Source organism: Mastigoproctus giganteus, chromosome 6, assembly GCF_048544385.1.
Source record: "Mastigoproctus giganteus isolate SK-2022 chromosome 6, ASM4854438v1, whole genome shotgun sequence".
Taxonomy (NCBI): domain Eukaryota; kingdom Metazoa; phylum Arthropoda; class Arachnida; order Uropygi; family Thelyphonidae; genus Mastigoproctus; species Mastigoproctus giganteus.
Genome location: NC_143580.1, coordinates 184,402,988 through 184,430,530, shown reverse-complemented (window position 1 = coordinate 184,430,530; position 27,543 = coordinate 184,402,988). Strand labels below are relative to the sequence as shown.

At 35.8% G+C, this 27,543-nt stretch overlaps 1 protein-coding gene across 1 annotated transcript in view; it reads left to right on the top strand.

Annotated features, from left to right (window-relative positions):
• The window catches only part of LOC150084800 (serine/threonine-protein kinase Genghis Khan-like), a 477,571-nt gene that overhangs the window by 156,597 nt on the left and 293,431 nt on the right, over positions 1 to 27,543 (top strand). Inside the window, exons 2-3 of the mRNA XM_090376356.1 lie at positions 11,819 to 11,910; positions 18,053 to 18,136. Of these exons, the coding sequence (XP_090232482.1) occupies positions 11,819 to 11,910; positions 18,053 to 18,136 (176 nt within the window). The remainder of the gene's footprint in view (positions 1 to 11,818; positions 11,911 to 18,052; positions 18,137 to 27,543) is intronic.

Sequence of the window (27,543 nt, the reverse complement as noted above, 5' to 3'; positions counted from 1 at the left end):
AATTTATGATACGTGTTATATTTACGAAATGGATGCGGAATTCCGTACATTGTAAGCAAGGACCGAAATATGCTACATTTCCATCTTGTCATTTATTTTTATTTTAATAAATGTTTAAAAACAACATCACAGAATTTGTCATTAACAAATTGGACACAGATGTGCACCATAGGCCATTGCAGGGACGTATTCAGGGGAAAGCAGTGGGGGTATATGCCCTTTAAATGCGTATAAGTGTATAAATGATCCTAGGTCTATTTTCTTAAAAAAAGAAAAAAAAAAAAAAACACTCAAAAAATTGGTTATGCTTCCCCCTTACGATGATACCTGGATACGATAGTGGGCTATTGGTACATAAACTATGGGTCACAAAGTATTTTTGAAGGGTTGCAAAAAAAATTTGCCTGCTGGCGTATTTGTAAATTAAATATCAGTGAACAGAGGAAAGTGGTGCTGCCTACAAACTTAAAAAACAAGGACAAACAAAATTCTTCCAGAACAGAAAAAGAATTTAAAAATTTTTGTGTTTGTATTAAAGAATTTTTATAATATTGGTATACTGTATATTGGTAATAATATTTGAAATTGAGTCTTTTTGTGGTAACTTTATTTAACGATTTGCCATCGTTAAAGAAATAAACAACCATAGGCATATTCTCAAGAATACATGATCAGGACTGTTCATTGGTATCTTGGAGCCCTGGTTTCATGCCTCCCCCCACTTTAAGGAAGAGATATACTTTTTTTTAACTACTGTATTTATAAATGTTTAACAAACATTTTGTGGTGTCCTCCATGTAACACAGTTAACTTGAAATAAGGACTGCAAAGATTTATTTCGTGATTGTAGTAATTATACCAGTTAAATTTGAATAAATTTGCACACTACTAAACTAGTCATTAATTAATGGTACATTAATTTAATTAGTGTACCATTAATTTATGAAATTTGACATTTTGATAATCCTAAACTTAAAAATGTAAAATATTTACTTCATAACAATATTGGTAATTTTTTTTTTTTTTTTAAATTGAGTTAAGAAAATCATAATTAATAGATTGTTGTTTTCAATACAGCAGAAAGGTAAAAAAAATCAATTTTTGATAATTAAAACACACAAAGGGGTGTATAAGAGATGCCATGTGTTCATTTTTGAGGGTGCAAGTGATGGAAGGTTAAGAGAAGCACACTTATTTATTTTGTGAATGCATTGGCACATGACTTGGCATTAGTAGAGGCATATGACGCAAGAAAGAAAGAAAGCAAGCTTATGTAGCATCAGCCAAAAAAAAAGAAAAGAAAAAACCCCACTCCCATTTCACCCTTCCGTTCGTTCCAAATACCTGTCCAGCTCAGCCTTAAATTTATTTAGGCTATCAACTTCCACAACAAAGGATGGAAGTCTGTTCCACAAATCAACTACCCGCTGGCTAAAGGCAAACTTCTGCACATCTATCCTGCATCTGTCTTTCCTTAATTTGAATTTATGCCCTCTCAGGTGATTATTCTGAGCAAGAGGAAGAATCCCATCAGCATTGAGCATGCTCCAACCGTTCAAGGCTTTATACACCTCAATTAGATCATCTCACAGGTGCCTAGTCTCCAGACACTGTAATTTGCAAAACTTAAGCTCTTTCTTCATAAGAGAAATCCTTTGTTCCATTCACTAATCGTGTTGCCCTTCTCTGTACTCGTTCCAACACCTCTACATCCTTCTTAAAATGAGGCCTCCAGACCTGTATACAGTACTCAAGTTGTGGCCTGACCATTGCCTTATAAAAGGGGATAATCACTTCCTTATCCCTGCTAGAAAAATTCCTGTATATTATTGACAATACACCATGAGCTACTCTTGCAGACTTTCTGTAATGCTCAGAAAACTTCATATCTGCCTGCACAATTACCCCCAGGTCTTTTTTGTTCTCTACCACTGTCAGTGTAGTACCACAGAGTTGATACGTTGCTGTGGGGTTACTGCTTCCCATATGTAGTACTTTACATTTGTCAATGTTAAACTTCATTTGCCACCTCTCAGCCCATCTCCTCAACTTTTCTAGATTCTGTTGCAGCAGCGTACTGTCATTACAGCCCTTAACAACCCTGCCAACCTTCGTATTGTCTGCAAACTTGGACATTAAGCCTGATATACCACCATCAATATCATTTATAAATACATAAAACAACAATGGACCCAACACTGAACCCTGAGGGACTCTACTAATAACATTAGTCCATGATGAGCAGTGTCCATTGATTACCACTCTCTGTCTTCTCCCACTCACCATCCCTTTATCCATAGCAGCAATTTGCCTCCAGTGCCACACTGCTCCAATTTGTTCAGCAGTCTTCCATGTGCAACAGTATCAAAAGCCTTTCTAAGATCCAAATATATGATGTCAAAGTTATTCCCTGCATCCAGTTCCTTTGTGACCGCATCATAGTATCCAATCAAATTGGTCAGGCAAGACTTTCCCTTAACAAAACCATGCTGTGTCCAAGCTATAACTGAAGTTTTGTCTAGATGATCCTGCCGTGCTTCTTTAACCAGTGCCTCCATTAACTTTCCTGGAACAGAAGTTAAACTAACAGATGTATAATTACTTGTGTTACTATTGATCCTCCTTTGTGAATTAGGGTCACACTTGCACTACTCCAGTCCATGGGTACCTCCACTGAGTCCAAAGAAGCTCTCATAATTATGGCTAATGGTTTGCTTACTACATTTGCTGCCTCCTTTAATATAATTGGATAGATCCCATCCACCCTGGGTGCCTTTTTTATGTTTAACTTCAACAATTTCTCCTCTGCTTTCCTCTCAGTTATTACAAAATCATCTAGCTCACTGCCAGAGTTTAACTTACCTCTGGCATTCCCCTCCCTGAATAACTTCTCATGTGTGAATGTAGATGCAAAATACTCGTTTAGTTCGTTAGCCATCTGAGCAGGATCATCAACAGTTGAACCATCAATATCCAGTGTACCAATCTGATTCATCCCTTTCCTTCTAGAGTTTACATAGGTAAAGAAATCTTTGCTGTTTTTCTTTGCATCCTTTGCCAATGATTTCTTATAATCTGCCTAATCTCCTTTGTGACTTGGTTACAGACCAGCTTATATCTATCATAGACTTTTGTGTCACCTGTTAATTTTTATGTATCCCATGCATTTTTCTTCTCCTCCGTGTATCTCATTAGTTAACTGGAATAACTGGACTTATAACTGGAATAGGCCTGCCTCCTTCAAGTGTTTTAGCTAGGACTGTATTTTTCTGGATCCCACTATTAGCAAAAGTGTGATTGATTCATAGGGAAAAGTTGCTTAGAATAAGAGGAATGAGTTAAAGTGGGTTTCAGAACTATAAGATATCAGTTTATTTATTTAAAGGGTCCAGTATCCTGTGTCACTAGTGCTTAAGGCAACTCATATGAAACCTTAAGAGTATTTTATGTGATGATTTATTCATCTCTTGAGAACAGATCCCACAATGTAAAAGATGCAACACTATGCTATCTAGCGTATTTTTGTCAAATCTTCCAGTTCATGCCAGAGAACACTAAGGCATCCTCACACTGCTAGAACCTTGAATCCTGTTCATAACTGCCCCAGTTTTAGCTGATAAAGTGAACCTTGCAAAAGTCTTTCCATTTTTGAGGGAGTCAACATTTTTCACCTGATAAAATCTTATTCTTAAATAAATGTAGATTATCTTCTAAGCTTAATTCAACAAGATAATGCAAGTATGCAGACTGCATCGTATTTATAGTGCATTTTGGCCATAGATGCTAATGTACCATAGAAATTCTGAGGCAAACAAATTGTGTTTGTATTGATACCTTATGTGCCAGTACTTAGTACAGGTTGTAATTAGTTACTTGCCACCTCAGTTTTTCTCATTGTATTTTATGAACTCTTGGTGAAATATTTAGTTTTCTGATGGCATAAAATTGGCTAGCCGTGAATGTGTATAGATATTAGGTGTTTTATTAAGCATATTCAAGCAGTTAATTTAGGAGTTATGATTGTTAGGATGGTTGTAGTTGGGGTGGTCATCATTAAATTGATGATAATCTTTTCAGCATCTTGATAGTGAAATGTATTTTCAAATAATCTGTTGATACCTTATGTGATTGTGGGAGGTAATTTGAATTGAGGAAGAAAAGTGTCATTTGCAGATCTCCTTCAGACAAACATGATCTGCCTGAATATATTTTATGTAGGATTAATAGATTCAGAGTAAATTGGTTTCTTCATTCAACTCAAAATAAAGTTTATTTCACATATTTATGGCATGTCTTGATGCAATTCTTTTGTATCAAAGCAGTGAGATGACAACATCATTATTATTTATTGCATTTTCTCCAAATAGTGAGGAACACATGCTTCAAATTACACTCTAAGGGGCAACCAGTATACCTAGAGCCAGCCCATATACTACACTAAACATTCCTGCTGGTGTCTCGGGCTTGATGAGGATTCCCCATTGTTGTCTGTTGACAGTTCCATACTATTGGGTGTAGCCATATGGTGCAAGGAAGCCTGAGGCTTATGCTGCACCAGCCAAAAAAAAAAAAAAAATTCCAAGTTACTGAGAGAGAGAGAGAGAGAGAGAGAGAGAGAGAGAGAAGGAATCACCAAGAAAGAGAAGAATGATAATATCCAGCTCCCTTAAATGTATATTACAAAATGTGGAATACAGTACAGGGTTACTCCAAATGGTCAATTTCAATTGTAATGCATATCTAATGGAATATGGCATTTTTGCATCAACTGTTTAACTTACTGTAATAGCCCATTGCTCCAGATCTTTCAGGTTTTGTGATATTGTAGCTGTCTTTTAATTATTACCCCCCCTACATGCACACAGGGGGGGAATCCAAATTTCTTACAATAGGTAATCTTAGTGAACATCGCAATCAGCGACATCCAATCATTCTTTGGTTGACAGTGACTGCTAAGATTTTGTGTGATAGGGTTCCCTCATATGGACCCAAATTTGTATTGTATAACATTACTAATGGTACATCTCTAGTCATTTGCCTATATTGGTTGCAAGCAGATACAACTATCAATCACTTGTAATAAGTGAGTGCTACAGTGCCCATTTATTATTAGTAGTGGCAAATAATGCAAGAAAGCATAATTATACAACATCATTATTATTTATTACAGATCCTCCAATAGGGAGGAATGCATTCTTCAAATTACAGTCGTAGGGGGCAACCAGTATATCTACAGCCAGCCCATATACCACACCAAACATTCTTGCTCCATTGTTCCCATTGGCTGGTGTCTCGGGCTTGATGAAGATTCCCCATTGTTGTCTGTTGACAGTTCCATCCTGGATGGACCTGTCTTCACTAGCTCACAAAATTTGTGCAAGAGAAGCCTTGATGTAGCTTAGTGGTTAAGTGCACAAGTAAAGCACGTGCATTTGAGTAGATTGTAGTTTAAACCCATATGACTGCTATATATAGTTAATGATTTTATTAATTTTAAAATTAATTGTAAACTCCTCTGACCTAGTTGTTGTTCTGTAGTATAAACAAGAATGTTAAAATTGGAGTTATCATTAGTATTAGCATTAGTAGAGGCATATGATGCAAGAAAGCAAGCTTATGCAGCATCAGCCAAAAAAAAACAAAAATAAAAACACACTTCCACTTCGCCCCTCCGTTCGTTCGAAATACCTGTCCAGCTGAGCTTTAAATTTATTTAGGCTATCAACTTCCACAACAAGGGATGGAAGTCTGATCCACCAACCAACTACCTGCTGGCTAAAAGCAAATATCCTCACATCTATCATACATCTGTCTTTCCTCAATTTCAATTTATGCCCTCTCAGGTGATTATTCTGAGCAAGAGAAAGAATCCCATCAGCATTGAGCATGCTCAAACCATTCAAGGTTTTATACACCTCAATCAGATCACCTCGCAGGTGCCTAGTCTCCAGACACTGTAATTTGCAAAACTTAAGCCTTTCTTCGTAATAGCAACCCTTTGTTCCATTCACTAATCTTGTTGCCCTTTTCTGTACTTGTTCCAGCAGCTCTACATCCTTCTTGAAATGAGGCTTCCAGACCTGTATACGGTACTCAAGGTGTGGCCTGACCATTGCCTTATACAAGGGGATCATTGACAAGACACCATGAGCTACTCTCGCAACCCGTCTGCCCTGCTCAGAAAACTTCATATCAGCCTGCACAATTACCCCCAGGTCCTTTCATTCTCTACCACTGTCAGTGTAGTACCACAGAGTTGATACGTTGCTCTGGGGTTACTGTTTTCCCTATATAGTACTTTACATTTGTCAATGTTAAACTTCATTTGCCACCTCTCAGCACATCTGCTCAACCGTTCGAGATCCTCTTGCAGCATCATAGCATCAGTAGTGTCCTTAACAACCCTGCCAACCTTTGTATCGTCTGCAAACTTGGACATTAAGCTTGACATACCATCATCAATATTATTTATAAATACAGAAAACAATAATGGACCTAACACTGAACCCTGAGGGACTCCGCTAATAACATTAGTCCACGATGAGCAGTGTCCATTGATTACCACTCTCTGTCTTCTCCCCCTCAACCACCCCTTTATCCATAGCAGCAATTTGCCTCCAATGCCACACTGCTCCAATTTGTGCAGCAGTCTTCCCTGTGCAACGGTATCAAAAGCCTTTCTAAGATCTAAGTATATATAATATCAAAGTTATTGTCTGCATCCAGTTCTTTTGTGACTGCATCATAGTATCCAATCAAATTGGTCAGGCATGACTTTCCCTTAACAAAACCATGCCGTGTCCAAGCTATAACTGAAGTCTTGTGTAGATGATCCTGCAGTGCTTCTTTAACCAGTGCCTCCATTAATTTTTCTGGAACAGAAGTTAAACTCAGAGGTCTATAATTACTTGTGTCGGCCTTTGATTGTGAATTGGGGTCACATTTGCACATCTCCAGTCTGGGGGTACCTTCCCTGAGTCCAAGGAAGCTCTTATAATTATGGCTAAGGGTTTGCTTACTCTTCCTTTCCTGCCTCCTTTAATATAACTGGATAGATCCCATCCACCCCAGGTGCCTTTCTTGTGTTTATCTTCAACAATTTCTCCTCCACTTTACTGTCAGTTATTACAAGATTATCTAGCTTACTGCCAGAGTTGAATACACCTCTGGCATTCCCCTCACTGAATAACTCCTCATGTGTGAATGTCGATGCAAAATATTCATTTAGTTTGTTAGCTACCTGAGCAGGATCATCAAGAGTTGAACCATCGATATCAAGTGGACCAATCTGATTCATCCCCTTCCTTCTAGAGTTTACATAAGTAAAGGACTCTTTGCTGTTTTACTTTGCATCCTTTGCCAAAGATTTCTCATAATCTGCCTTCGCCTGCCTAACCTCCTTTGTAACTTGGTTACAGATCAACTTATATCTATCATAGGCTTCTGTGTCACATGTTAATTTATATGTATCCCATGCATTTTTCTTCTCTGCCATATGTCTCATTAGTTCATCTGACATCCATTTAGGCCTAAACCTTGAACAATATTTCTTAGTTGGTATGTAAAGCCTAGTAGATTCCAAGATAAGTTCTTTGAATGCTTCCCATTTTGAACTTGCTGTTGGTAACATCATCAGTTGGTCCCACTGTATAGAATTTAAATACTGTCTCAGACCATCGTACATGCCTTTACGAAAGCAATAACTCTTCCCTTTACCCCTGATGGTAGTTACCTCTTTGAATAAATCCCACTTCAGCACACTGTGATCACAGTCACCTAGTGGTTCCTTTATCTGCAGATTCTTAATGCATGAAGAATTACTACTGATGATCAGATCAAGAGTATTACTCCCTCTAGTTGCCTCCTGAACATGCTGATGTAGAAAACAATCATCCAATAAATCCACAAAAGCCTTGCTAGTGTGTGAGTGACCAACCCACAAATTCCAGTCAATATCTCGGAAATTAAAATCCCCCATTATAAGACTCTGATTTACTGGCCCACTCTATTTCTCTGTACAGTTTCTTATTATACTCATCAGAGTCATTAGGCCTATAGCACACTCCTACTCTCAATTTTGATCTCCCAATGCTTATGTCACACCAAACTGACTCGACACTGCACTGTCCAGCGATGTCGACTGGCTTCACTTCCTTGGATTTTATGTATTTCTTAACTAATAGCATAACCCCTCCTCCCTTCCTATCCAGTCTATCCTCTCTGTACACATTGTACTCCCCAAATTCCAGTTCTGCATTCCTTATATCTGTGTGAAACCATGTCTCTGATATCCCAACAATATCTGCCTTTGAAGTTTTGAGCAATACCTCAAATTCATCAAATTTATTTACCAAACTCCTAGCATTGGTGTACACACAAGTATACATGCACCTGTTCCCATTCTTAGCTACCCTAACACAACCCATGTGTTTACTTGTACCGCAATGACTACCAGCAGTCTCTAAACTATCCTGCATCTTGTTTTACAGGCTTCTGCTCATTCCAATAGAAGCAGTGCAAGAATCACTTTCACCTCTGCCAGTGGCTACTGTTAATCTGTTAGTCCTTGTATTCCCCAAGCTAGCAGTTTTCTGACCCACCTAATACTGCCTCGATAGCATCAGCAAATATTCTTGCACCCTTTCTATTTAAGTGTATCCCATCCGTGTAGAAGCAGTCTCTCCTGTTAACAAGTACAGACCAGGCTGAAAAAAAATTCTACCTCTTGAGCCTTGCACAATCTTTCCAGGGCCGAATTGATCGACAAGGCTCTCATTATATACTCCCTCTTATCATCTCTCGGCAGAATTGCAGACACTTTAAAATTTAACCCTAGTTCACAGCTTTTTTTCAGCAGTGATTTGTACTTGTTAAGTAATTCTGCCGGTCTCCTACTCTTAATATCATTAGTAACAACATGTACAACTATATTACCTTTTGTGCCCTTAAAAGATGATATCCGCTCTACAATGTGATTAGCCTTTGCACCTGGCAGACATACCCTGGTCCTGTTCCACCTATCCTTTTTACAAAGCACGTAGCCCATTTTCTGAGTTCTTATGCAGTCGATTGAGTACCAATTTGCATCAGGCCAAACAGTTCGGTTGATCACCAGGATGTCCTTGTTAGTGAAAAAAGTGGTATGTTTGGAAATCATGCAGGATGTTTAGTACTGTCATATCATGTGTATCACTATTAGTTTAGATCCTCTGAAATGCCATCCACACTTACACTAAACAAAGTGCAAGCTGATTGAGTATGTAGAGTTATTGAATGACCATTAGTCAAGGTTTGCAGTGGATTCAGAATTCAAGCATTCCAAATTTTAAGTTTTAATATATCATTGGTAACTTGATGGAATTAATTTCTGAGTGCAACAGTGGTAGCATAGTTATCCCAAAATGTCAGACAGCTGTTTTATATGCTTCCAGTCACTTACCAGCAGTGTGGTGGTGACTTCAATGTGAGTTATCATGTTACTTCTAAATGGAGATTATTTAAAATTGCTGTTTACTAATAGCAGTTTTAATAAGCACAATTATGCTTAAATACATTGAGATTTGCATCTCTAATGGTTTATTGAGTAAACATAAGTTTTTATCAGCATCGAATGTGCAGAATTATATATACCGGTAGCCCTCGATTTGCACAGATTCACAATAGTGCAGATCGCTAACCATAATGCCATTTTTATTTATTTATTTTTTATTTTTTGTCAGTGTTAGGTTCCCCCCAGGAACCTAACACTGACATAAATCGAGGGTTACCTGTATAGCAAAGGTTAGGTCAGCTTTTTTATTAATTGTGCTATTAATAAATTAAATAATAATAATAGTGATATCTCTGTGTATAAATTGAAAGTTTAAAATCGTCAGACAAAATTTATCAGCATAATACTGTGCTGTGCACTGTTCACTTGATTTAGGACAATCTGAGGCAATCAGCAATTAGCGCATCTGTATCAGAGATGAGAAAGATTCCTGCTCTCAAAGTAATCACTCGTGGATGCAGTAGTAAAGGTCCATGCAGTGAACCGTTCAGTTGGTTGTTGTTTATGCTATTTACACGTGTTGGAAATTTATTACGCTAACAATTTTTTTATTAATTGTGCTATTAATAAATTAAATAATAATAATAGTGATATCTCTGTGCAGTTTTTGCCAATTGTGTTATAAAGTTTTTAATTCAATAGAATAAAGAGATACTATGTCTGGTAAAAGAAGTTCATTGAATCCTAGTGCAATATTCGGAGGATGGAATCTGGTGAAAGCTGCCCTTATGTGTGTAGGGCTATGACTATGCCTCCATTGGCTATTACTACAACTATGACGAATGCTAATAAAATAAAACAATCAATGCAAAGTGGTAGGTAAAATTTTTGTTGCCTGGAACCTAACCCTGTAATTTCCGATTGACTCCATTATATAAAGGGTTCCATTTGCACCTGTCCCCCCAGGAACCTAACACTGACATAAATCGAGGGTTACCTGTATAGCAAAGGTTAGGTCAGCTGTTGAGTGCCCATTATCGGCACTTATACACAAATGCATTCATTTCGCACCAGCTGAACCTAGGAATGTGTAGCCAACTGTAATTTCACATGATTCTTGTTATATTTCCTGTGAACTGTTAACATTTAAGGTTGCTAACTGCTGCACTTCATCTTTAAGGTATTCCACACAAAGAAAGTCCAGAGGCATTAGGTTCGGATAATATTCATGATTATTCCTGCAATCTATTCAGTACCCCAGTAGGTATGAATATTAATGTGAAAGTGTAGTGGTGCACCATCCATGCCATTACAGTGAATTTTTCACTTGTTACTCATTTGCACAAATTGTTATTTTTTTTTTCCAGCTTAACAACATGCAAATTAGTCCATGGACATACTGTACAGGCGTAAACTCCATAAAGGTCGCATTTCTAGTACCATATTATTGGTGCACTATAACCAAAAAGTAGTTGAGGTGCTGAGAAAACCCCTAAACAACCAGCCAACAAAGCCATCCTGTCCAGAAACAGGTTTCTTATTAAGGGAACTGCTTTATACATTAACATTTTGGGATAACTTTGCCTTGGAGAACTTTGCCCACCCACAACATTATATTTACCATAAGTATACTAACCACTGAATGATAAAAGCAGTTTACCTTGTGTTGCCATATTAAATCGTATAATTTAACTCCAGGGGCTCCCATCTGGTGAGTATGGGCTTGGCATACCCAGGGTCCTGAGCCAGATATCATAATTCTTTTTTTTTAATCCCCCCCCCTCTCTCTCTCTCTCTCTCAGGGTAACCTAGAATTTTTTTTTTTTTTTTTTTACCCGGTGCAGCAAAAGCATCAGGCTTCCTTGCACCATATGCTGCCGCTCGCAAGCTACAATAATGCCACTGAAACTGGAAAGTCCAATTATCCTATAAGAAGAGAGTCTTATCCACACAGGAATTTTGAACAAGTTGCATTCTGAAGAGAAATATAGTGGGTTTCATTAACCCAATACACAGTTGTGATGTTTCACCTGCCCATTTAGTTTAAAACATGGTTTCATTTGACCATGCAGTTACCTTCTCGAAATTCTCGGCTTTTCCCTTTTTTATGACATTTACACAGAATATAAAGTTAGGGTTAAGGTTTTGTTTATATGAAATCTATGGGCAGTTTTGAACCATCAAAATGGATAACTGCAAATAAAGTAGATGTATTTTATTTTGATATGGGTGGTTTTAAAAAAAAATTATCTACATTTATGTGTTTATATATGCACAGTATAAATGTATTCTTTTAGAGTTATTTATTTATTATATTTTTTATTTTAGTAAAACCTGTAGTACTAAAGGTGAAAAATCTTAGGCTTACTAAAGATGATTTTGAAGTTCTCAAAATTATTGGCAGGGGAGCATTTGGAGAGGTAAGTTATTGCCTTTCATGATGCTTTAAACAGTACATTCTTTAGAAAGATCTGGTTTAATGAACTGTTTGTCTGTTCGAAAATTGTAGTTTTTTCAGATTTTGTTGAAAAGATTCTGTATAGAAACCCTGGGCATGATGATACTTGTATCATCATGCCCAGGGTTTGGTATGTGCTGAGGAGGAATTAGTCTACTCTTTTTTCCACTGAAATCAAAAGTGATCCTTGAAAATCTGGTGCCCAGATTCAGTTCAAATTTGAATTTAATCTTACTGAAGGTTTAGTTCAAATAACTGAAAATCAAAACAGCAACAGAGTCAATGTGGCCGAAACTTATACCATTGCCAATCGCTTGCATTGTCATTATGTAAAATGTTTGTGTTATTAATATTAATAAAAGATAGACTTTTTGAAAAGTCTATCTTTCAACACAAAAATGGAAAGAAAGGGTAAGTGTGTACAGGGCTGGCCCCAAAATTTGTGGGGCTCTGCACAAAACTTATTTGGGATATTTTTGTAATAGCAATTTTTACATTTTTATTTTTTCAAATTTTACAGTAACTAAGAGATAATTAAATTTAAAAATAATTAATTTAATTTATAAGATCTTAAGATGTAAATAAAATATTTCCATATTATATAAATTATTAAGTCTGTTTCCATTATTATTAAAGATATTTATATCGTGTAAATTTGCATAAAGATATTTATATCATGTAAATTTGCATAAACTGTTTTATATCATGTAAATTTGCATAAAGATATTTATATCATGTAAATTTGCATAAACTGTTTGTCTTTATAAATATTAATTTCTTAAAAATTATCAGTGTACCTACATAGCACAAGAATAGTCGATTGTGGTAAGGAATAAAAAAAGTATTTTAAAATATTACATATTTTAGTATTTATAATATCACTTTAGTAAATGATACAATACAATAATAATGACTTGTTATTCTTTATAACGATTTTAATATTTTACAAAACACAGGGCCGCTGCGACCCTAAGTGAAATCAAATTTATGGCCCAAACTATTTGGATTAAAAAATATAAAAATATTAAAAATATTAAATTTTTTTAATATTTAATATAAATCTTAAAAAATATAAAAAATTTATATAATTTATATAAATATAAAATATTTTTTATAAAAATATAAAATTATTTACATATAAATATATATGTAAATAATTTTTATTAATTTATTGAAAAAGAAAATAATTACACCATATCTCACATATAATATAATGAAACAACAAATAAAAATAAAAAATTCATTCTGAAATAAACTTTAAATTCTAAATCACAGTAAGAGAGTGCACTTTTTTTTCCTATGGGAAAATGAAATTAAAACGGAAAAAAAATTCCTAATTTAATTTCTTCATCAAATTTTAATTATACAGATTAGGAGGCGAGTTTCATGACATTTATAAGCAATGCTAAAAAAATTGAAATTGTATAGAGAATTGAAGCCATAAGCATATGCTAACAAATAAGTTTCACGGTTATATTTTTCATTATAAAAATTACTTTGAGAAAAAATTGAAATATATGATATAAACAAACTATTTTGTAACTGCGAAATATAAATATGATATGCAGGTCCAGATAATAAGAAAATTATGTAAGTCTGCAATTGCATATACTGCATTTATTTGAAATGAATTATTTTTTTATTTATTTTTTTTATGAAAACCCCAAACACGAAAGGTATCAAAACCTATAGTATTTAGTACCGTGCATGGGTTGAAGGAAAAGTATGGGGAGAGGGGGATGCCGGAAACTTTGCTCTAGAGACTAAACATGGGTTTCACCACTTCAAGCCTCCAATAAGCAAAGTGGTGGTATTTCACCAGTTGGTGAAAGTCATCTACCACCATTTGCCTACCATGTTGAATACTAGTAAGAATTAACCAATCAGATGAGCAGCACGACTTCTGGTATGTGTGACAGGTGTTTGGATAGGTTTTAAGAATAACACTAAGTTGCAGAATGGTAATCCCTTTGACTCTTAATTCATGCTTAGCAGCAGCACTAATTGCCTGAAGGCCAGAGGTGCGAACAATGCATTTCCAGTTAAGTCTCTCGTAATCTGTTTGTTACATGGAAATTTTCTTCATTCTGCCGAAACTATTTTAAATGTTCGATATCAAACGAAACATATGCACTGAGAATGAAGTATACACTCAGTAATTTTCAAGTTGACTCGCGAAAGTGCTCTTGAAGTGAAGATAAAGTGGGTAACTAGACATTTAGATGGTGGTAGCTCGTTGATAGAAATGCGGAAAAGACGCAAATGATATTATTATTTAGACCATTTGTGTGCGGGGCCCCATTCGACAGAACCGGTTGAAAATTGCTTGTGGCCGATGCTGAGTGTGCACGAGCATTTTCATGGTATAAAGAATTCAAATAACTTGAAAGTGGAACCCTACTCCCATCATCTGAGATCGAACAACTACATGGTAACTAATATTCATATGGTAAAGGATTTAATAATATTTGGTTGGTGATGCATCCAACTTTTTGTCATAGTTCTCAGCCACAGTGTGTGTGTGTGTGTGTGTGTGTGTCTCTCTTTAGAGATGAGGTAAAAAAAAAAAAAAAAAAAAAAAAACATGCATGGCAATTGTTTGTTAGTTATTAATAATACACACATTACAGAAAAAAAAAGCAGTCAGTTAGCATTTTAACCTGCTTTAGACTGTCATTAGTTCAACCATGTCACCATTTTTACCTTGCTGGTGTTTTAGTTCATATCAACTGCATTATTATTTCAATCCTTTGATTTTTTTTGACATTTTGACTGTGTTGATATGTAGATGTCCCAGATTGTTGGCAATTTGAGTGCCTCCCCTTAGCCATTCCTCCACCCGAACAGGCCCTGAGTGCCAAGTGTGATTTGTGATTGAGCAGTTCCTCTAGAGAAACTACTAGTTTTTTGGCATTCCTATGTTTAGCAAATATTCTTATCTGATAGCTGCTTTTCTTTCAAAAAAGTATTTGAAGAAAGCAGTAAAGAAAAGCTACCCTTCTTTATATATTTCTATAACGAACCACTAACTGTTGCTAATTTTCATTTGGTCATATCAGCCACTATTTTTGCCTCTTCATTGGCAGAACCGGAAACCTTTGCAGAAGAGAGTCAATCCCCAGGACTAAAGGGAGCCAAAATGGATCATCAAAACTTTCTACTAGCAGAGCCCACAGGCTCATCATATCATGACATTTCAAATCCAAAGAGACTGAGAAGAGAACGTTAAACAATATCATGTGCTATTTCTCATAATTCATTCCCTGACACATCAACTTATTGGCAAGCCTTCTCCATATTCTGAAAAGTTTAGAAAGTTCTGTTGGTTCAACTAAGAGCGTAAAGAGATTTTGATTAGGAGACCTCTTTATAGAGACAGCAACAGAAAGGCGTACTGATATGCTGCTTAAATTATCTTTTCATGGCACTTCCATTGAAGCTACTCCTCATGCCACATTAAATGCCTCTAACAAAGAGGATTTTGGCCAAAAAAAGATAGAGAACTTTGTACCTTACATTATACCTTACAGTACAACATTATACTTAGTATTAGGTAGTATACTTAGTAGTGGCACTACTAAGTATACTTAGTATATAAATGAGTATATAAATAAGTATACTTAGTTTATACACTACTAAGTATATAAATGAGCTACTTTAAATGGCACTTCCAATTCTCAGTCAATAAAATATACCTGTAGACGTCCCAGAACGGCTATTGCTTCCCTGAGCAAAAAATCACTGCTGTACCACTCTTTCAAAAATGCAAATTAAACCCTGAACCAGGATTATAACTGAGGAATCATCCAGTAATATTTTATGACAGTATCTATTTCTTAAGTCTAATTCTCAACAATAAGCTTAATTTTTTAAAACACAATGAACATCCAAACTATATGCTAAACAAAGATGAATATACTTAGAATGATCTAAATCATGACATAGGGTGCTGACTGATAAACCCTACTTCACTTGTATTGCACTCCAATCACATCTTGACTGGACTATGGTGTCCCTCCCAATGTCCGACTCTGTTAGAAAGAGTGCCCTTGAGCAGCTCAACCCAATCCATCATTGTGCCTCACGAATAGCCCATGATGCATTCTGAACGTCCTCCATTGAAAGTTTACATGTGGAAGCAAATGAACCACTGCTTTGTCTAAGGCAAATATTGTTTCTTAAATGTGTTGCCAAAATAGTCTACCACTTATCACATGGAGTCATACTCTTCGACCTGCAATGGAAAATGGACTGTAGCAGTAAACCTAAAGAAATAATCCTGCTAGAATAAGGCTTCAAGAACTGATGCAATATTGGAATGTACACCTGAATAGCATATTCCAAGACACTTCTGAACCAGATCTTCCTTGAGCTCTATATTTACCATCTTCTGATAATCACTTTTGTAAATGGGAGAGTATTCTGAAGCATATATGCTTCAACTATGTGTGGGATATGTATCAGCAACTTCACATTATACTGTTGGATCTAATACTGACGCCAGTGTAGATACAGCAGCAGTCTTTCCTACATTTGCCATATCTACATCACTCCCAGTTGAGTGCAGTTTATTCACAGCTGAATTGTATGCGATTAAATTAGGCCTTGATCACGTTAACATTCTTCCAACATCTCCAGATGAATCTGGGGATGTTGATTTTGTTCTAGGCAACAGTATTCATTTGGTTGTTATAGTTATATCTCGTTTCCCATCACTGTTAATGGAATTGTTTCTTACTGGGGGGGGAATGTTTTGTTCTCAGGTCCCATGGACCACTTTCATAAGTTACACAGACCACATGTTGGGAAACAGTGTACAGTAGTACATTGTTTTTCAACTGGTAAGGCTCAAAGGCCACTTATGTGGGTTGTGAAATTTTTAATGTAAAAATCTGAAAATGACTGTTCTTTGAATTTGCAACTCAGGCAAAATTTTGATTATGATAATCTTGATCATTTTATGAATGTTAAAATTAGGGCCAAGTTTTGATTATCTTCCATCTGAAGTTCATTCACATATTGAATATTTGTGGTTAATGAATTGATATTCATTGTCACTGTCATTTACACAAATAAGCTGTTGCTCTCAAAAGTCTTGTTTAACTGAAGTGGTTCCACATTGAAGAAAGAATTTTATTCAATATGGAACTTCCCTTTACATACTTTGCTTAAATTGAAGATTGATATAAACAAATCATTGAAAAAAGGTGATTAAGAAATTATTCTAGTTATCCTTTTTATATATAAACATTGCAAGCATTTCATTTCAAAATATAATTTTTTTTTTTTTTTTTGAAGTGCCTTTTACCATGTGATTGACAAATAATTGAGAAAATGTTGTAAAGTTGAGGAAAGATACAGTTCTGCCTTCAAGATTCCAGTATTTTCAAGAATGGGGAAGTTAACACTGAGATTATCTGAATTATTGTTAACAGTCTTATATTCTTGAAATTAGAAATTCAGTTGATCAAATATTGTGTTTGTTCCAGTAGTCGTTCATTATAAAAAATTAGGTGAGGGGGTTTTGGCATTTCCTTGCTTTGTGCGAGTATTAACAGTTTAGCTTGACCCAACAGGAACTCTCATTCATTTATACCAGAGAAACCAGGTGATCTTAAAAATGATTACATTTGTAGGAGCTAAGGTTTTTCTTAGACATTTTATATAATGTGAAGGGTTGCCACCACTTATAAACTGTATGAACTTGAACATGTCAAATCTGATTATATGTATTTTTGCTTTTTCTTCGAAAAGTCTAAAATTCATCATATTGTTTGAGGGTTTTTTTTTTTTTTTTTTGTTCCTTCAAAAATTAGAAATTTGAATTGTTGCCTTATTTTCTTGTCAGTATCATTCCTTTATATGAAATATTTTGATATGATTTGGTAATTTTTAAAGTTATTTTTATCTGTGTTTCTAATGATTTTTACCATTTCATTCCAGGCTATACAAACGAAAATTACCATATGTGTGGTATCTGTAATGAAATTATCTTAGTTGCCTTCAAGATTAACGAAAAATTCAAGTCATTTGAGTGTAGCTTTAATCCTTTATTCAAAAGGTCTTGTATTTGCCATGAATTCTAAAAATTCATATATTTTCAGGTTGCAGTAGTCAAGCAAAAAGTAACAGGAAAAGTGTTTGCCATGAAGATACTGAATAAATGGGAAATGTTAAAGCGAGCTGAGGTAAGTCATGTAATCTTAAAGTTAATATACTTATAGATTAATTCTGTATCAAATATGCAGTGCTGTTTCATTGTAGCTTGCTTATCTCTACATTGGTATTAAATATTCTTGTCAATTAATGTAAAATTAGTTGAGTTGTTTTTGGGGATTTTTCACTGCTGAAAAATTGTAGATGATAGTGGACAAATGAAAAAATGTCTTAGATTAAAAATCCATTCCACGCAGTGATTCCTGCTTTCAACAACCAGAAATAACTAAAGGCTAGATCAGGAGACTAAAGCAGACATTAACCCACTTTACCATATTGGCCCTATTCTTTTGAATCTTAATCTTTTCATAAGTATATACATAGATCTGTGTTTTTCAGTATGGGCTCCTGGAGTACAAATACACATGTAATCCCATATTTGTACATGTCCTGAGTGGCTACTTTATTAGTTACACTTATTCTTTTCGTGAAATGGAGTGCTCTTTCAGTAACAGCATCATGTGTTCATATTATGTAATATGAAGCAGGTGGACAGATGTGTAAGGATGCTGTATATGGGGAGTTAAGTGTGAAAATGGACAATACAAAAGGTTTGAGTGAACATTATATGGTAATCAGCACCGGATGTGCCATATGAGTATCTCAGAAACTGCATGCCTTCTGTTGATTTTCACTTCTTATTGTGTTGGGTGTATTTGAGATTGGTCAGACAATCAAATAACATCTGGCCAATAGCACTGCAGTCAGAAACAGCTCATTGATGTGAGAGGCCTGTGGAAGCTGACATGGCTTTGTCGGAATAACAGAAAGGTTACAGCTTTTCAAATAACACCTCAGTACAACAGCGATAACCAAATGCATTTCTTAATGCACAACTCATTCTAGGAATAACTTGTTCCATTCCAGTTACTGCTACAGTTACAATGGACTCAGGCACACTGACAGTGGAAGATTGGAAAATGTTTCCTGGTATGATGAATCCTGGTTCCTGCCATTTCATACTGATGGGAGGACCAAAATATAGTAAAAACAGTGCAAATCTATGGATCCATCCTGAACAGTACAAGCTGGCAGTGTAGTGGTGTGAGAGTATTTTTGCAGTGTACATTGGGTGGGTCCCATGATATCAATGGATGTGACATTTGGATGCCACAGATTATTTGGAAATTGTTTTCAACCAGCACATCCTTTTATAAGTGCAGCATATCTATTTGTGATGGGCACTTCCAACTGGAAAAAGCACCACGTTACAAGGCTAGAATTGTACAGAATTTGTTCCAGGATAGCAAATTCAGTCTACTGCAGTGCCTGCCACAGTAGAGACATGCACCCATCGAATTTGCAAGAACTATGGGAAGCAGTTGCGGAAACAGGACCAAAGTCCTTTGGCACACTTTTAACACCTCAGTGAGTTCATGCCGTGACAAATTCAGGCTGCTCTGAGTGCTGAACGCTAAATGCTTTTTCAAGGTCATTTCAAGTACATTTCAAATAACGTGTTCTTTTATTTGTGGATTGTCTTGAAATTTGAATGGTATGTGTTGCTATTTTTTAACTGAGTTTCCAGCTGGTAGTAGACACAGTTTTAATAGCTATAATCAAGAAAATAACTTTGAAAATTGGAGGAGAAGAGGGAGGAGGACATTGCATCTGCCAGCTATCATTTGATTTTGCCTCTCAAAAGCTTCAATGAAAGGCAAGTATTTACCTGGTTTTCATTTGAAGAAATTCTCCGGAATTCAGTTCCAGAAGTTGATGAAATCAAATTGAGGAATATATTAATGCTTCAACAAGGAGGAGGGAGAAACAGTAACAAGCTCATTTTTATACCATTTTTTATTATTTTTTTTCTATTTTTTTAATTCTAGTTTGATATTTGACATTTTACTCCATTTCTGGACAATCAAACCAAAATAAGAAGAAATTATTATGTATGCAGTTTTAATTTTTGCGGAAGTTCAAAATCTCATGGAGAAACTCATTCCACAGAGCCAACCCCTATTTGAAATTGACTACATGGAGCCCACTCACAAAAGGGTTAAGGATCATTCTTCATCATGTTCCTTTTTCATTCATAGTTTTCACTCTTTTCTTCTGTCTCCCAAATAGGATGTCTTCTAGTATTAATATTTGTAAAGGCTAAAAGACACAAGGGAGTTTAACTTTTGCTACATCATCATAAAAAAAAAGTATATACAACCTTGAAGGTACTGACCTAGCTGATCTTAAATTTTTCCAGTCTGTCAACCTTAACCACCCAGGAAGGCAGTTTATTGCAGTGTTCAGTAAAACACTGACCAAACATAAACTTCATGAGGTCCAGTATATTATTTTTTCCCAATAGTTTATATTTTTTGTCACTTAGTTTTTCTATTGCATTTCAATGTGAAAATTCTGTTGTCATTCAGTTTCAGAAATCAGTTGTCTCCAGTCCACAGTTTCAGTTGAGTGAATGGTTGAAATCTCTCATAACAAGGCACTTAGATTTATTGACCAATCAATTTGCATATGGAGATGCTTATCCCACTCATATCATACTCATGAGTCTTAACGTGAAATTCTTGGATGCCCTCACCTGCATTAATCTTTCTTCCCTCCCCTTCATTCCTCTCTGTCCTTCCCATATACATTGTATGTTCCAAAATGAAACTGGGTCTTGGTTATCTTGTTATATCAGCATCTGTATACCTAACAAGTAGCTCAGATTTATTTATTTTATAGACAACACTCCTAACATTACTACAGTAAAATCTTTAAAATTCCGGCACCTTTGAGGATGGAGAGGTGCCGAATTTTAAAATTTTCTGGATTTTAGAGATACCTAGTGGTTAAACAGTTTTAGAGAACATTTCAATAAATATTAAGCACAAATAGCTGTATTTATTTTTATCTGTAAATGTTTGTAATCTATCTTGTCTTTTCATCTGTTTTTGCAAGTAGCAGGATTTAAACTACATGGATAATAAAATGGTTTCAGTCCTCACAGAAGAACAAACTTACCTTTGTAATGAGTTGCCCTGCAAGACCTCCTAGATGTCATTTCTTCCAATGGTTTTTCTCTTCTGACTGACGGAATTATCCCGACTAGAATGGGAGAGTCCCACAATTCCCTTCTTGACTTCGCAATTGGGGAATGCTCACTAACCTATGCAGTACTGGATGCAACCATTTCTGATCATCGTCCCATCTTAATGGTAATTGAAAATGAAGAAATTGTGGAAGAGATCATGCACACTCACAGATCTGTGACTCCAGGCTCTCTCAATCAGCTCTGTTATGATCTCCAGCAGTCTTCGTGGGATGAAGTGGCTGCTACAGATGATCCTGAAATTGCGACGAACTTCTTCTTTGAGCATATCCTAAATAGTTACGAAAAATGCGCGTCATACATCAGGATCCCAGGGAATAAAAAGACCACTAGGCCAAGATGGAAATTATGCCCATTTATGTCAAACAAAATTTGTAACATGCTAAAGAAAAGGGACAAACTTGCAAGAATTGCTAGAGAAACAGGAAAGGAGGAGGATAAAAACAAATACACAACGTACAGAAACAAAGTCACCGACAGTATTAGGTCGGAGAAAAGGAAATATTATAGTTCCCAACTTAAAGGCGTCATTACAAGCAAGGAAAAGTGGGCAGTCTTGGACAAGCTACTACCTGGAAGAAAAACGAAACCACAGAGCTACATTGGAGATGTAGTTGAGAACGAGGTACTCATTTCGGATGACCAAAAAAAAGCCGCAGCATTCCGTAATCACTTTATCTCAAGTGTGAATAACCTTTTTAAAGACGAAGTTGACTCTAGAGATAATGCAACGAAAGAATCTGTCAAGCACTCAATGAGGAGCTCTTTTTTCCTCGCTCCGCTCTCAGATCAAGAGATTTTAGAAGCAGGACATCAATTAAAAGAAAAGGGAGCCCCCTGGCTTTGATGAAATATCTCCTGCTCTGCTGAAAAAGGTCCTTAACTCAATTTTAACACCACTGAAGTATATTTACAATCTTTCCGTTCAATCTGGTAAATTCCCGTCTCAATTCAAAAAAGCAGTCATTGTTCCTGTTCCTAAGGGGAAAAATTGTAACTCTATCAACAATTTTCGTCCAATAGCTCTACTCTCAGTTTTTGCAAAATTATTCGAAAAAATTCTTCACGGCAGACTCATGGGCTTCCTGGAAGTCAATCAGCTTATCCATCAACAACAGTACGCTTATTGTTCAAAAAGATCCACTGACCTGGCAATTGTTGACTTCTGCTCCAGGATCACGGACTGTCTTGAAAAGGGTCACTATGCAATAGCACTGTTTCTAGACCTATCAAAAGCTTTTGACTGCATAAATCATAATATCCTACTCAACAAGCTCAACAATCTTGGCTTGAGAGGAAAAATTAACCTTCTCCTTGAAGACTACCTTAGTGATAGGCCATTTGTCGTTAAAACAAACCAGTCTTTTTCAGACATTTCTTATTTCTCTAGGGGAGTACCTCAAGGCTCACTTCTCGGACCGATCCTATTTGTTCTTTACATTAATGAATTTCTCTCTCATCTTCCATCTTCCCACCTAGTAGCGTATGCCGATGACATTTCCATTCTAATCACTGATAAAGACCCTAACCAACTTCAATGCAAGATCTCTGCCCTGCTCTCTGAAATGCATAGTTGGCTTCAAAAGAATCAGCTGATACTAAACCCTGAAAAATCCAAATATATGGTGTTTAGGACGAAAAATAAACCATTGAATATTGATTTCGAAATAACATACAAAGGAAAACAACTGGAAAGGGTGAATGATACCAAGTTTCTAGGAATCTGGCTAGATGACAAGCTGAGTTGGGATAAACAAATGATCACCTTACGAAAGAAAACTTCGTCACTAGCAGGAATACTCGCCCGAGCCTCTGCCTGGGTACCTCCTTCCCTTCTCAGACTAGTATTCCTTTCCTTAATACAGCCTCACTTCACATATGGAATTATCTCATGGGGTACGACCAGTCAATATAACCTTACGAGAATCAGTTCAATTGTCAATCGATGTGTTCGTTCAATTTTGGGCCTTCCCTGGAATGCATCGGTGACTTCGAGATATAAGGAAGCGAGACTCTTAAGCATCTACCAACTGATACAAAAAGCTGAAGCGGTCTTTGTCTACAATGCTTTGAAAACACCAAACTTTCCTCCTCTCTTCAGATCCTTTTTTATAACAATAGAAGAAGAAGGAATAAGATATAATTTAAGAAATGAAGCGAACCTGAAGGTTCCGCTTTTCAGAAAAGCCATAGGCCAGAAAAATATAAAATACAGAGGCGCAAAAACCTGGAATAATCTTCTTGAAAACATCAAAAATGCCATTTCACTAAACAAGTTCAAGAAGCTCCTGACTGAACACATCACCAGGGAGGTCTGATCTAAATCACCTTCCACTCAACTCCTGAACTTTCCACAATGCATACCAGTTTGGAAATTGTGTAAACAAGTTGAAGGAATAGCTGTCATAAATTGTAACATTCTATGCAATTATTTCATAATTTTTCTTTCATACTTGTTATTGTAAAAGTACTCACAATGTAATTATAAGTATGTACTGTTGTTAACCACGCGACATGTGTGGTTGGTTTACGTAGTCTCGGTAATGGAATGTAGAAACATGTCCAATTCATGATGTATCTGTTTTTATTGTTATCTTTTTCAAAGGGAACACCCCCTAAAAAGCCTCTGGCTTATGTGTTCTCCCTCCCTTCTTGCTGTTATCTCCCAACAATTGTAACACAAAATAGGGATAAATAAATTATCAAATGATATTGCACTCCTTTCAACAAATAGGTTTAGCTATATTACAACTTTTAAAACTGATTTTATATACCATGTGATAGGCTCATATCAGACAACCTTTTTACAACTGTTTTGTATACATGTTACTACAGACCACTTGCTATTTAACAAGATACCAGTCCTGAAAAAGGCTGTTATGGTAATCTCATCTTTTAAACAAATGCCCGATTATCCTTTTTTGGTGAGCCATCTGTTTGAAAGTAATGTGGTGCCAAGGTGACTCTTTGCAAAGGAAAGTTTGTTTTGTTATGAGAATTTGACCATTGCATTATCTATGCAGTATAAATCCTGCTTGTATTAATCATAGTTATAGTTATGGCCATTGCATTAACCGTACAGTTTAAAATCCTGCTGGATGCAAAAACAGATTTAAAGGACAAGTTAGTTATGCAAGTATAGACAAAAAAAGCACTCTCTTTTTGGATGGATTCTTAAAGACAAATGTAATAAAAAGACAAGTAACTGTATATACAGTGTATATACAGTGACAATTACTATATATATATATATATATATATATACAGTAAATTCAAAGACTAAACTATAAATACAAAATCTGAACTATTTATAAATAGTTTAGACTTTGTATTTTCTTATTATTTACTTCTCCAGTACTTCCCTTGTAATTATTAATTGTAGCCTGTTATACTTATGCAATGTTTTCATGACATCCTTCCGCATTCTTAATTGATGGATGATCATCAATGGCTCTTTTAGACCACAGTTCACTTTTGGACCCCTGCAGCCTCTCATTCAAACCATCAAGGAAAGTGCAAGTGATTTTGACACATTCCCCAATCAATTTTATGTGTACAGTTGTGCTGTCACTAGCAGTTTCCACAATCCCTTATGTTCCCTTTGTTAACATTGGCAGGTACTTTTACACCTCCTCCCTTCAAATGTATGCCATCCCTAAATAAATTGCTTCTGCTATTTTGGTGCAGAACATGTTGATAAAAATCTCTTCCCATAAAGCTTTCCCAAATTCCTCAACTGTAGAGTTAATCAACAAGGCTCACATCATAAAATCCATCCTATCATGCTCAGACACAGTTACATTTTATCCTAGCTCAACATTTTTTTAGCATTAGCCTGTACTTTTCAACCATCATTAGTTTATTTACTTTTGATATCATTAGTACTCACTCCAAATATAAGTGAGTATTAATAATATGTGTGTGTGTGGAAAGTCATTGTTCTGAGGCAGTTGAAGTAGAAAATACAAGAGACTTATTGCCGACCGGGCTAGCCGGGTGGGTAAAGTGCCTGCCTGGCACTTTACGCACTTTACTATTTTCACAGATAAGCTTGCTCTATTAGTTTGACAATTCATGGTGTATTCAATAGTAAGAAAAATTGGGTGGGACATGCTGTATGAAGTAATGAAATTTTTGGATGTGGCGTACACATGGTAAGAACATACCCAGATCCTTGACATAACGTGGCCTCGACAATGCCTCCCTGCATACACACTACTCAGACTTCCTCCAGTCACTGTCTGGCAGAGTAGAGGTAGCAAGATTATATATTAGCTGATCCGGAAGCCTCCTAGAGAGTTACCAATAGGTTCGGTCCCATGTACTAATTAGCGGCCGGCCTGCGAACACCGTTTTAGAGCTGTATCCTCGAAATGTAAGGAATATTGGATCTCGCCACGATGTTTATCATAACCTCAAAAGTCATCAATCATACTGCATGATGGAAGAGATAAGGAAGGGTTGACTGGAACTTAGCTCTAGAGACTAAACGGGTTCCACCACTTCAAGCCTCCAATAAGCAAAGTGGTGGTATTGCACCGGTTGATGAGAGTCATCTACCACCTAGTACTGCCTGGTAACATAGAGAGGCAGCATTCCTCCATGTGGTGTGGGCGCCACACCTCGACCCCTGCTTACGTTGGTTCACACCTGGGTAGTCACCCACCATGTACTTGTGCATGGAGGTTATACCCAGGATTACTAACAGTCCCACCATCGTGAAGGTGCAAGCAGAGGATTTGGCTGTCACAGACCGTCCGGACGTCGCCGAAATTGGGTCCACTTGACTTGAGTGTCACCCGAATATCAGTTCCATCAGCGTTTTAGACTCCCAGGTAGCAAGTACAGCTTGTCTGGCATATCTGAGAGAATGTCTGTGACAACCTCAAGGACCAAATCTACTTTTATTCATTAAATTGGTCCTCATGGACCAATCTACTTTTATTCATTAAATTGTTGGACAATTAGACACTAAAATCATAATCATAAAAATAATTATATAAGTGGATTTTTAATTTTTACCAGAGAATAGGTATGTTTTCATAAAAGTTCTAAATACCTGCAACTTTTTTGATGAAAATGGAAACTCTTATTATAAACCACTTGTAAGTAAAGCCACTTATATTTCCTTTCAAAAAATCATGAATAAAACTGAAATTTTATAGCTTTTTGAACAGTAACACATTTTATTTAAAGACAAAAACATTTTTATGCACCAAATTCAACGAATAATACCAAAACAGAAGAATTTAATTTCATGAAGCATTCATTATTAGTTGAATTATGAGAGCACTGACATTCCATGTGTGTTTTCTACAATTTCGGAAAATTGTGGTGTGTAAGTCGATACTGTGATTCAAATGTTGAGATGTTTGTCTGTTGAGCTGGTGTAATGCTGTGTTTTTTTAACTGTTTTTTTACTTTTACTTTAATGCTGTTTTTTTGATAGCATTCATCCAAGAAAGGTAGATTTACACAAATAAATATGTTGTGCCAAAGAATTATTTCACTTTCAAAGTTACATTCACTAATGAACTAAGAGAATTTCTACAAACGAAAGTTCAGAAATCACCATTACTCACTTCTTGATTTTAATTGAATGCCATTTTGTAAGGAATTAGCACCAATTTGAGATTCTTTGTTGTAATTCAAATGAGAGAAATAATATTTAATAATTGACCAGATAATTCAGAATCTCTAATAGTGATCACATGGAAGTAACTTTTAGAGAGGTAACACAGAAGTAAACAGAAGAAAATATTAAATGGGATCTATTTAATAGTTATCTTTTTAGAATTCAAGGAATAAGATGATATTGTAGTATTCCATAATCTGGGTTATGAATTTGCTGTAGTATTCAATAAAATCACTGCCAGTTATCCTCAGATCATCCATTCATTATTTCTGTCACAGACCAGAAGAAGATAAAGACGGATCTGTTGAAATGCATTACTACTGTAGTGCTCATATGCATGTATTACTTTCATATTGTATTTCTAGAAGAATGATAAATTTACTTAAATTTTTTGTGGTTATTTTATCAATGTTTTTATTACTTCCCGTTATCACTGGAATGTGTGGTTTTTGATTGCATCAACATCTAGATTTACTGTTTTTCACATAGTGGAATAAAATAATGGCTGTATATAATAATCTTTATATTTAATACGGAAGCTGTTTTCTTTTGACAGTCAGTGTGAACGATAGGCTAAACTGATCGGGCTGGAAGTGGTGTCAAATTGAAGTTATTTCTTCCGACGTGTACACAAACTGGTTAAAATTTAAAAATTTCCGAATAGTTTTGTTTTACCGAATGGGCCAGTTTTGTAG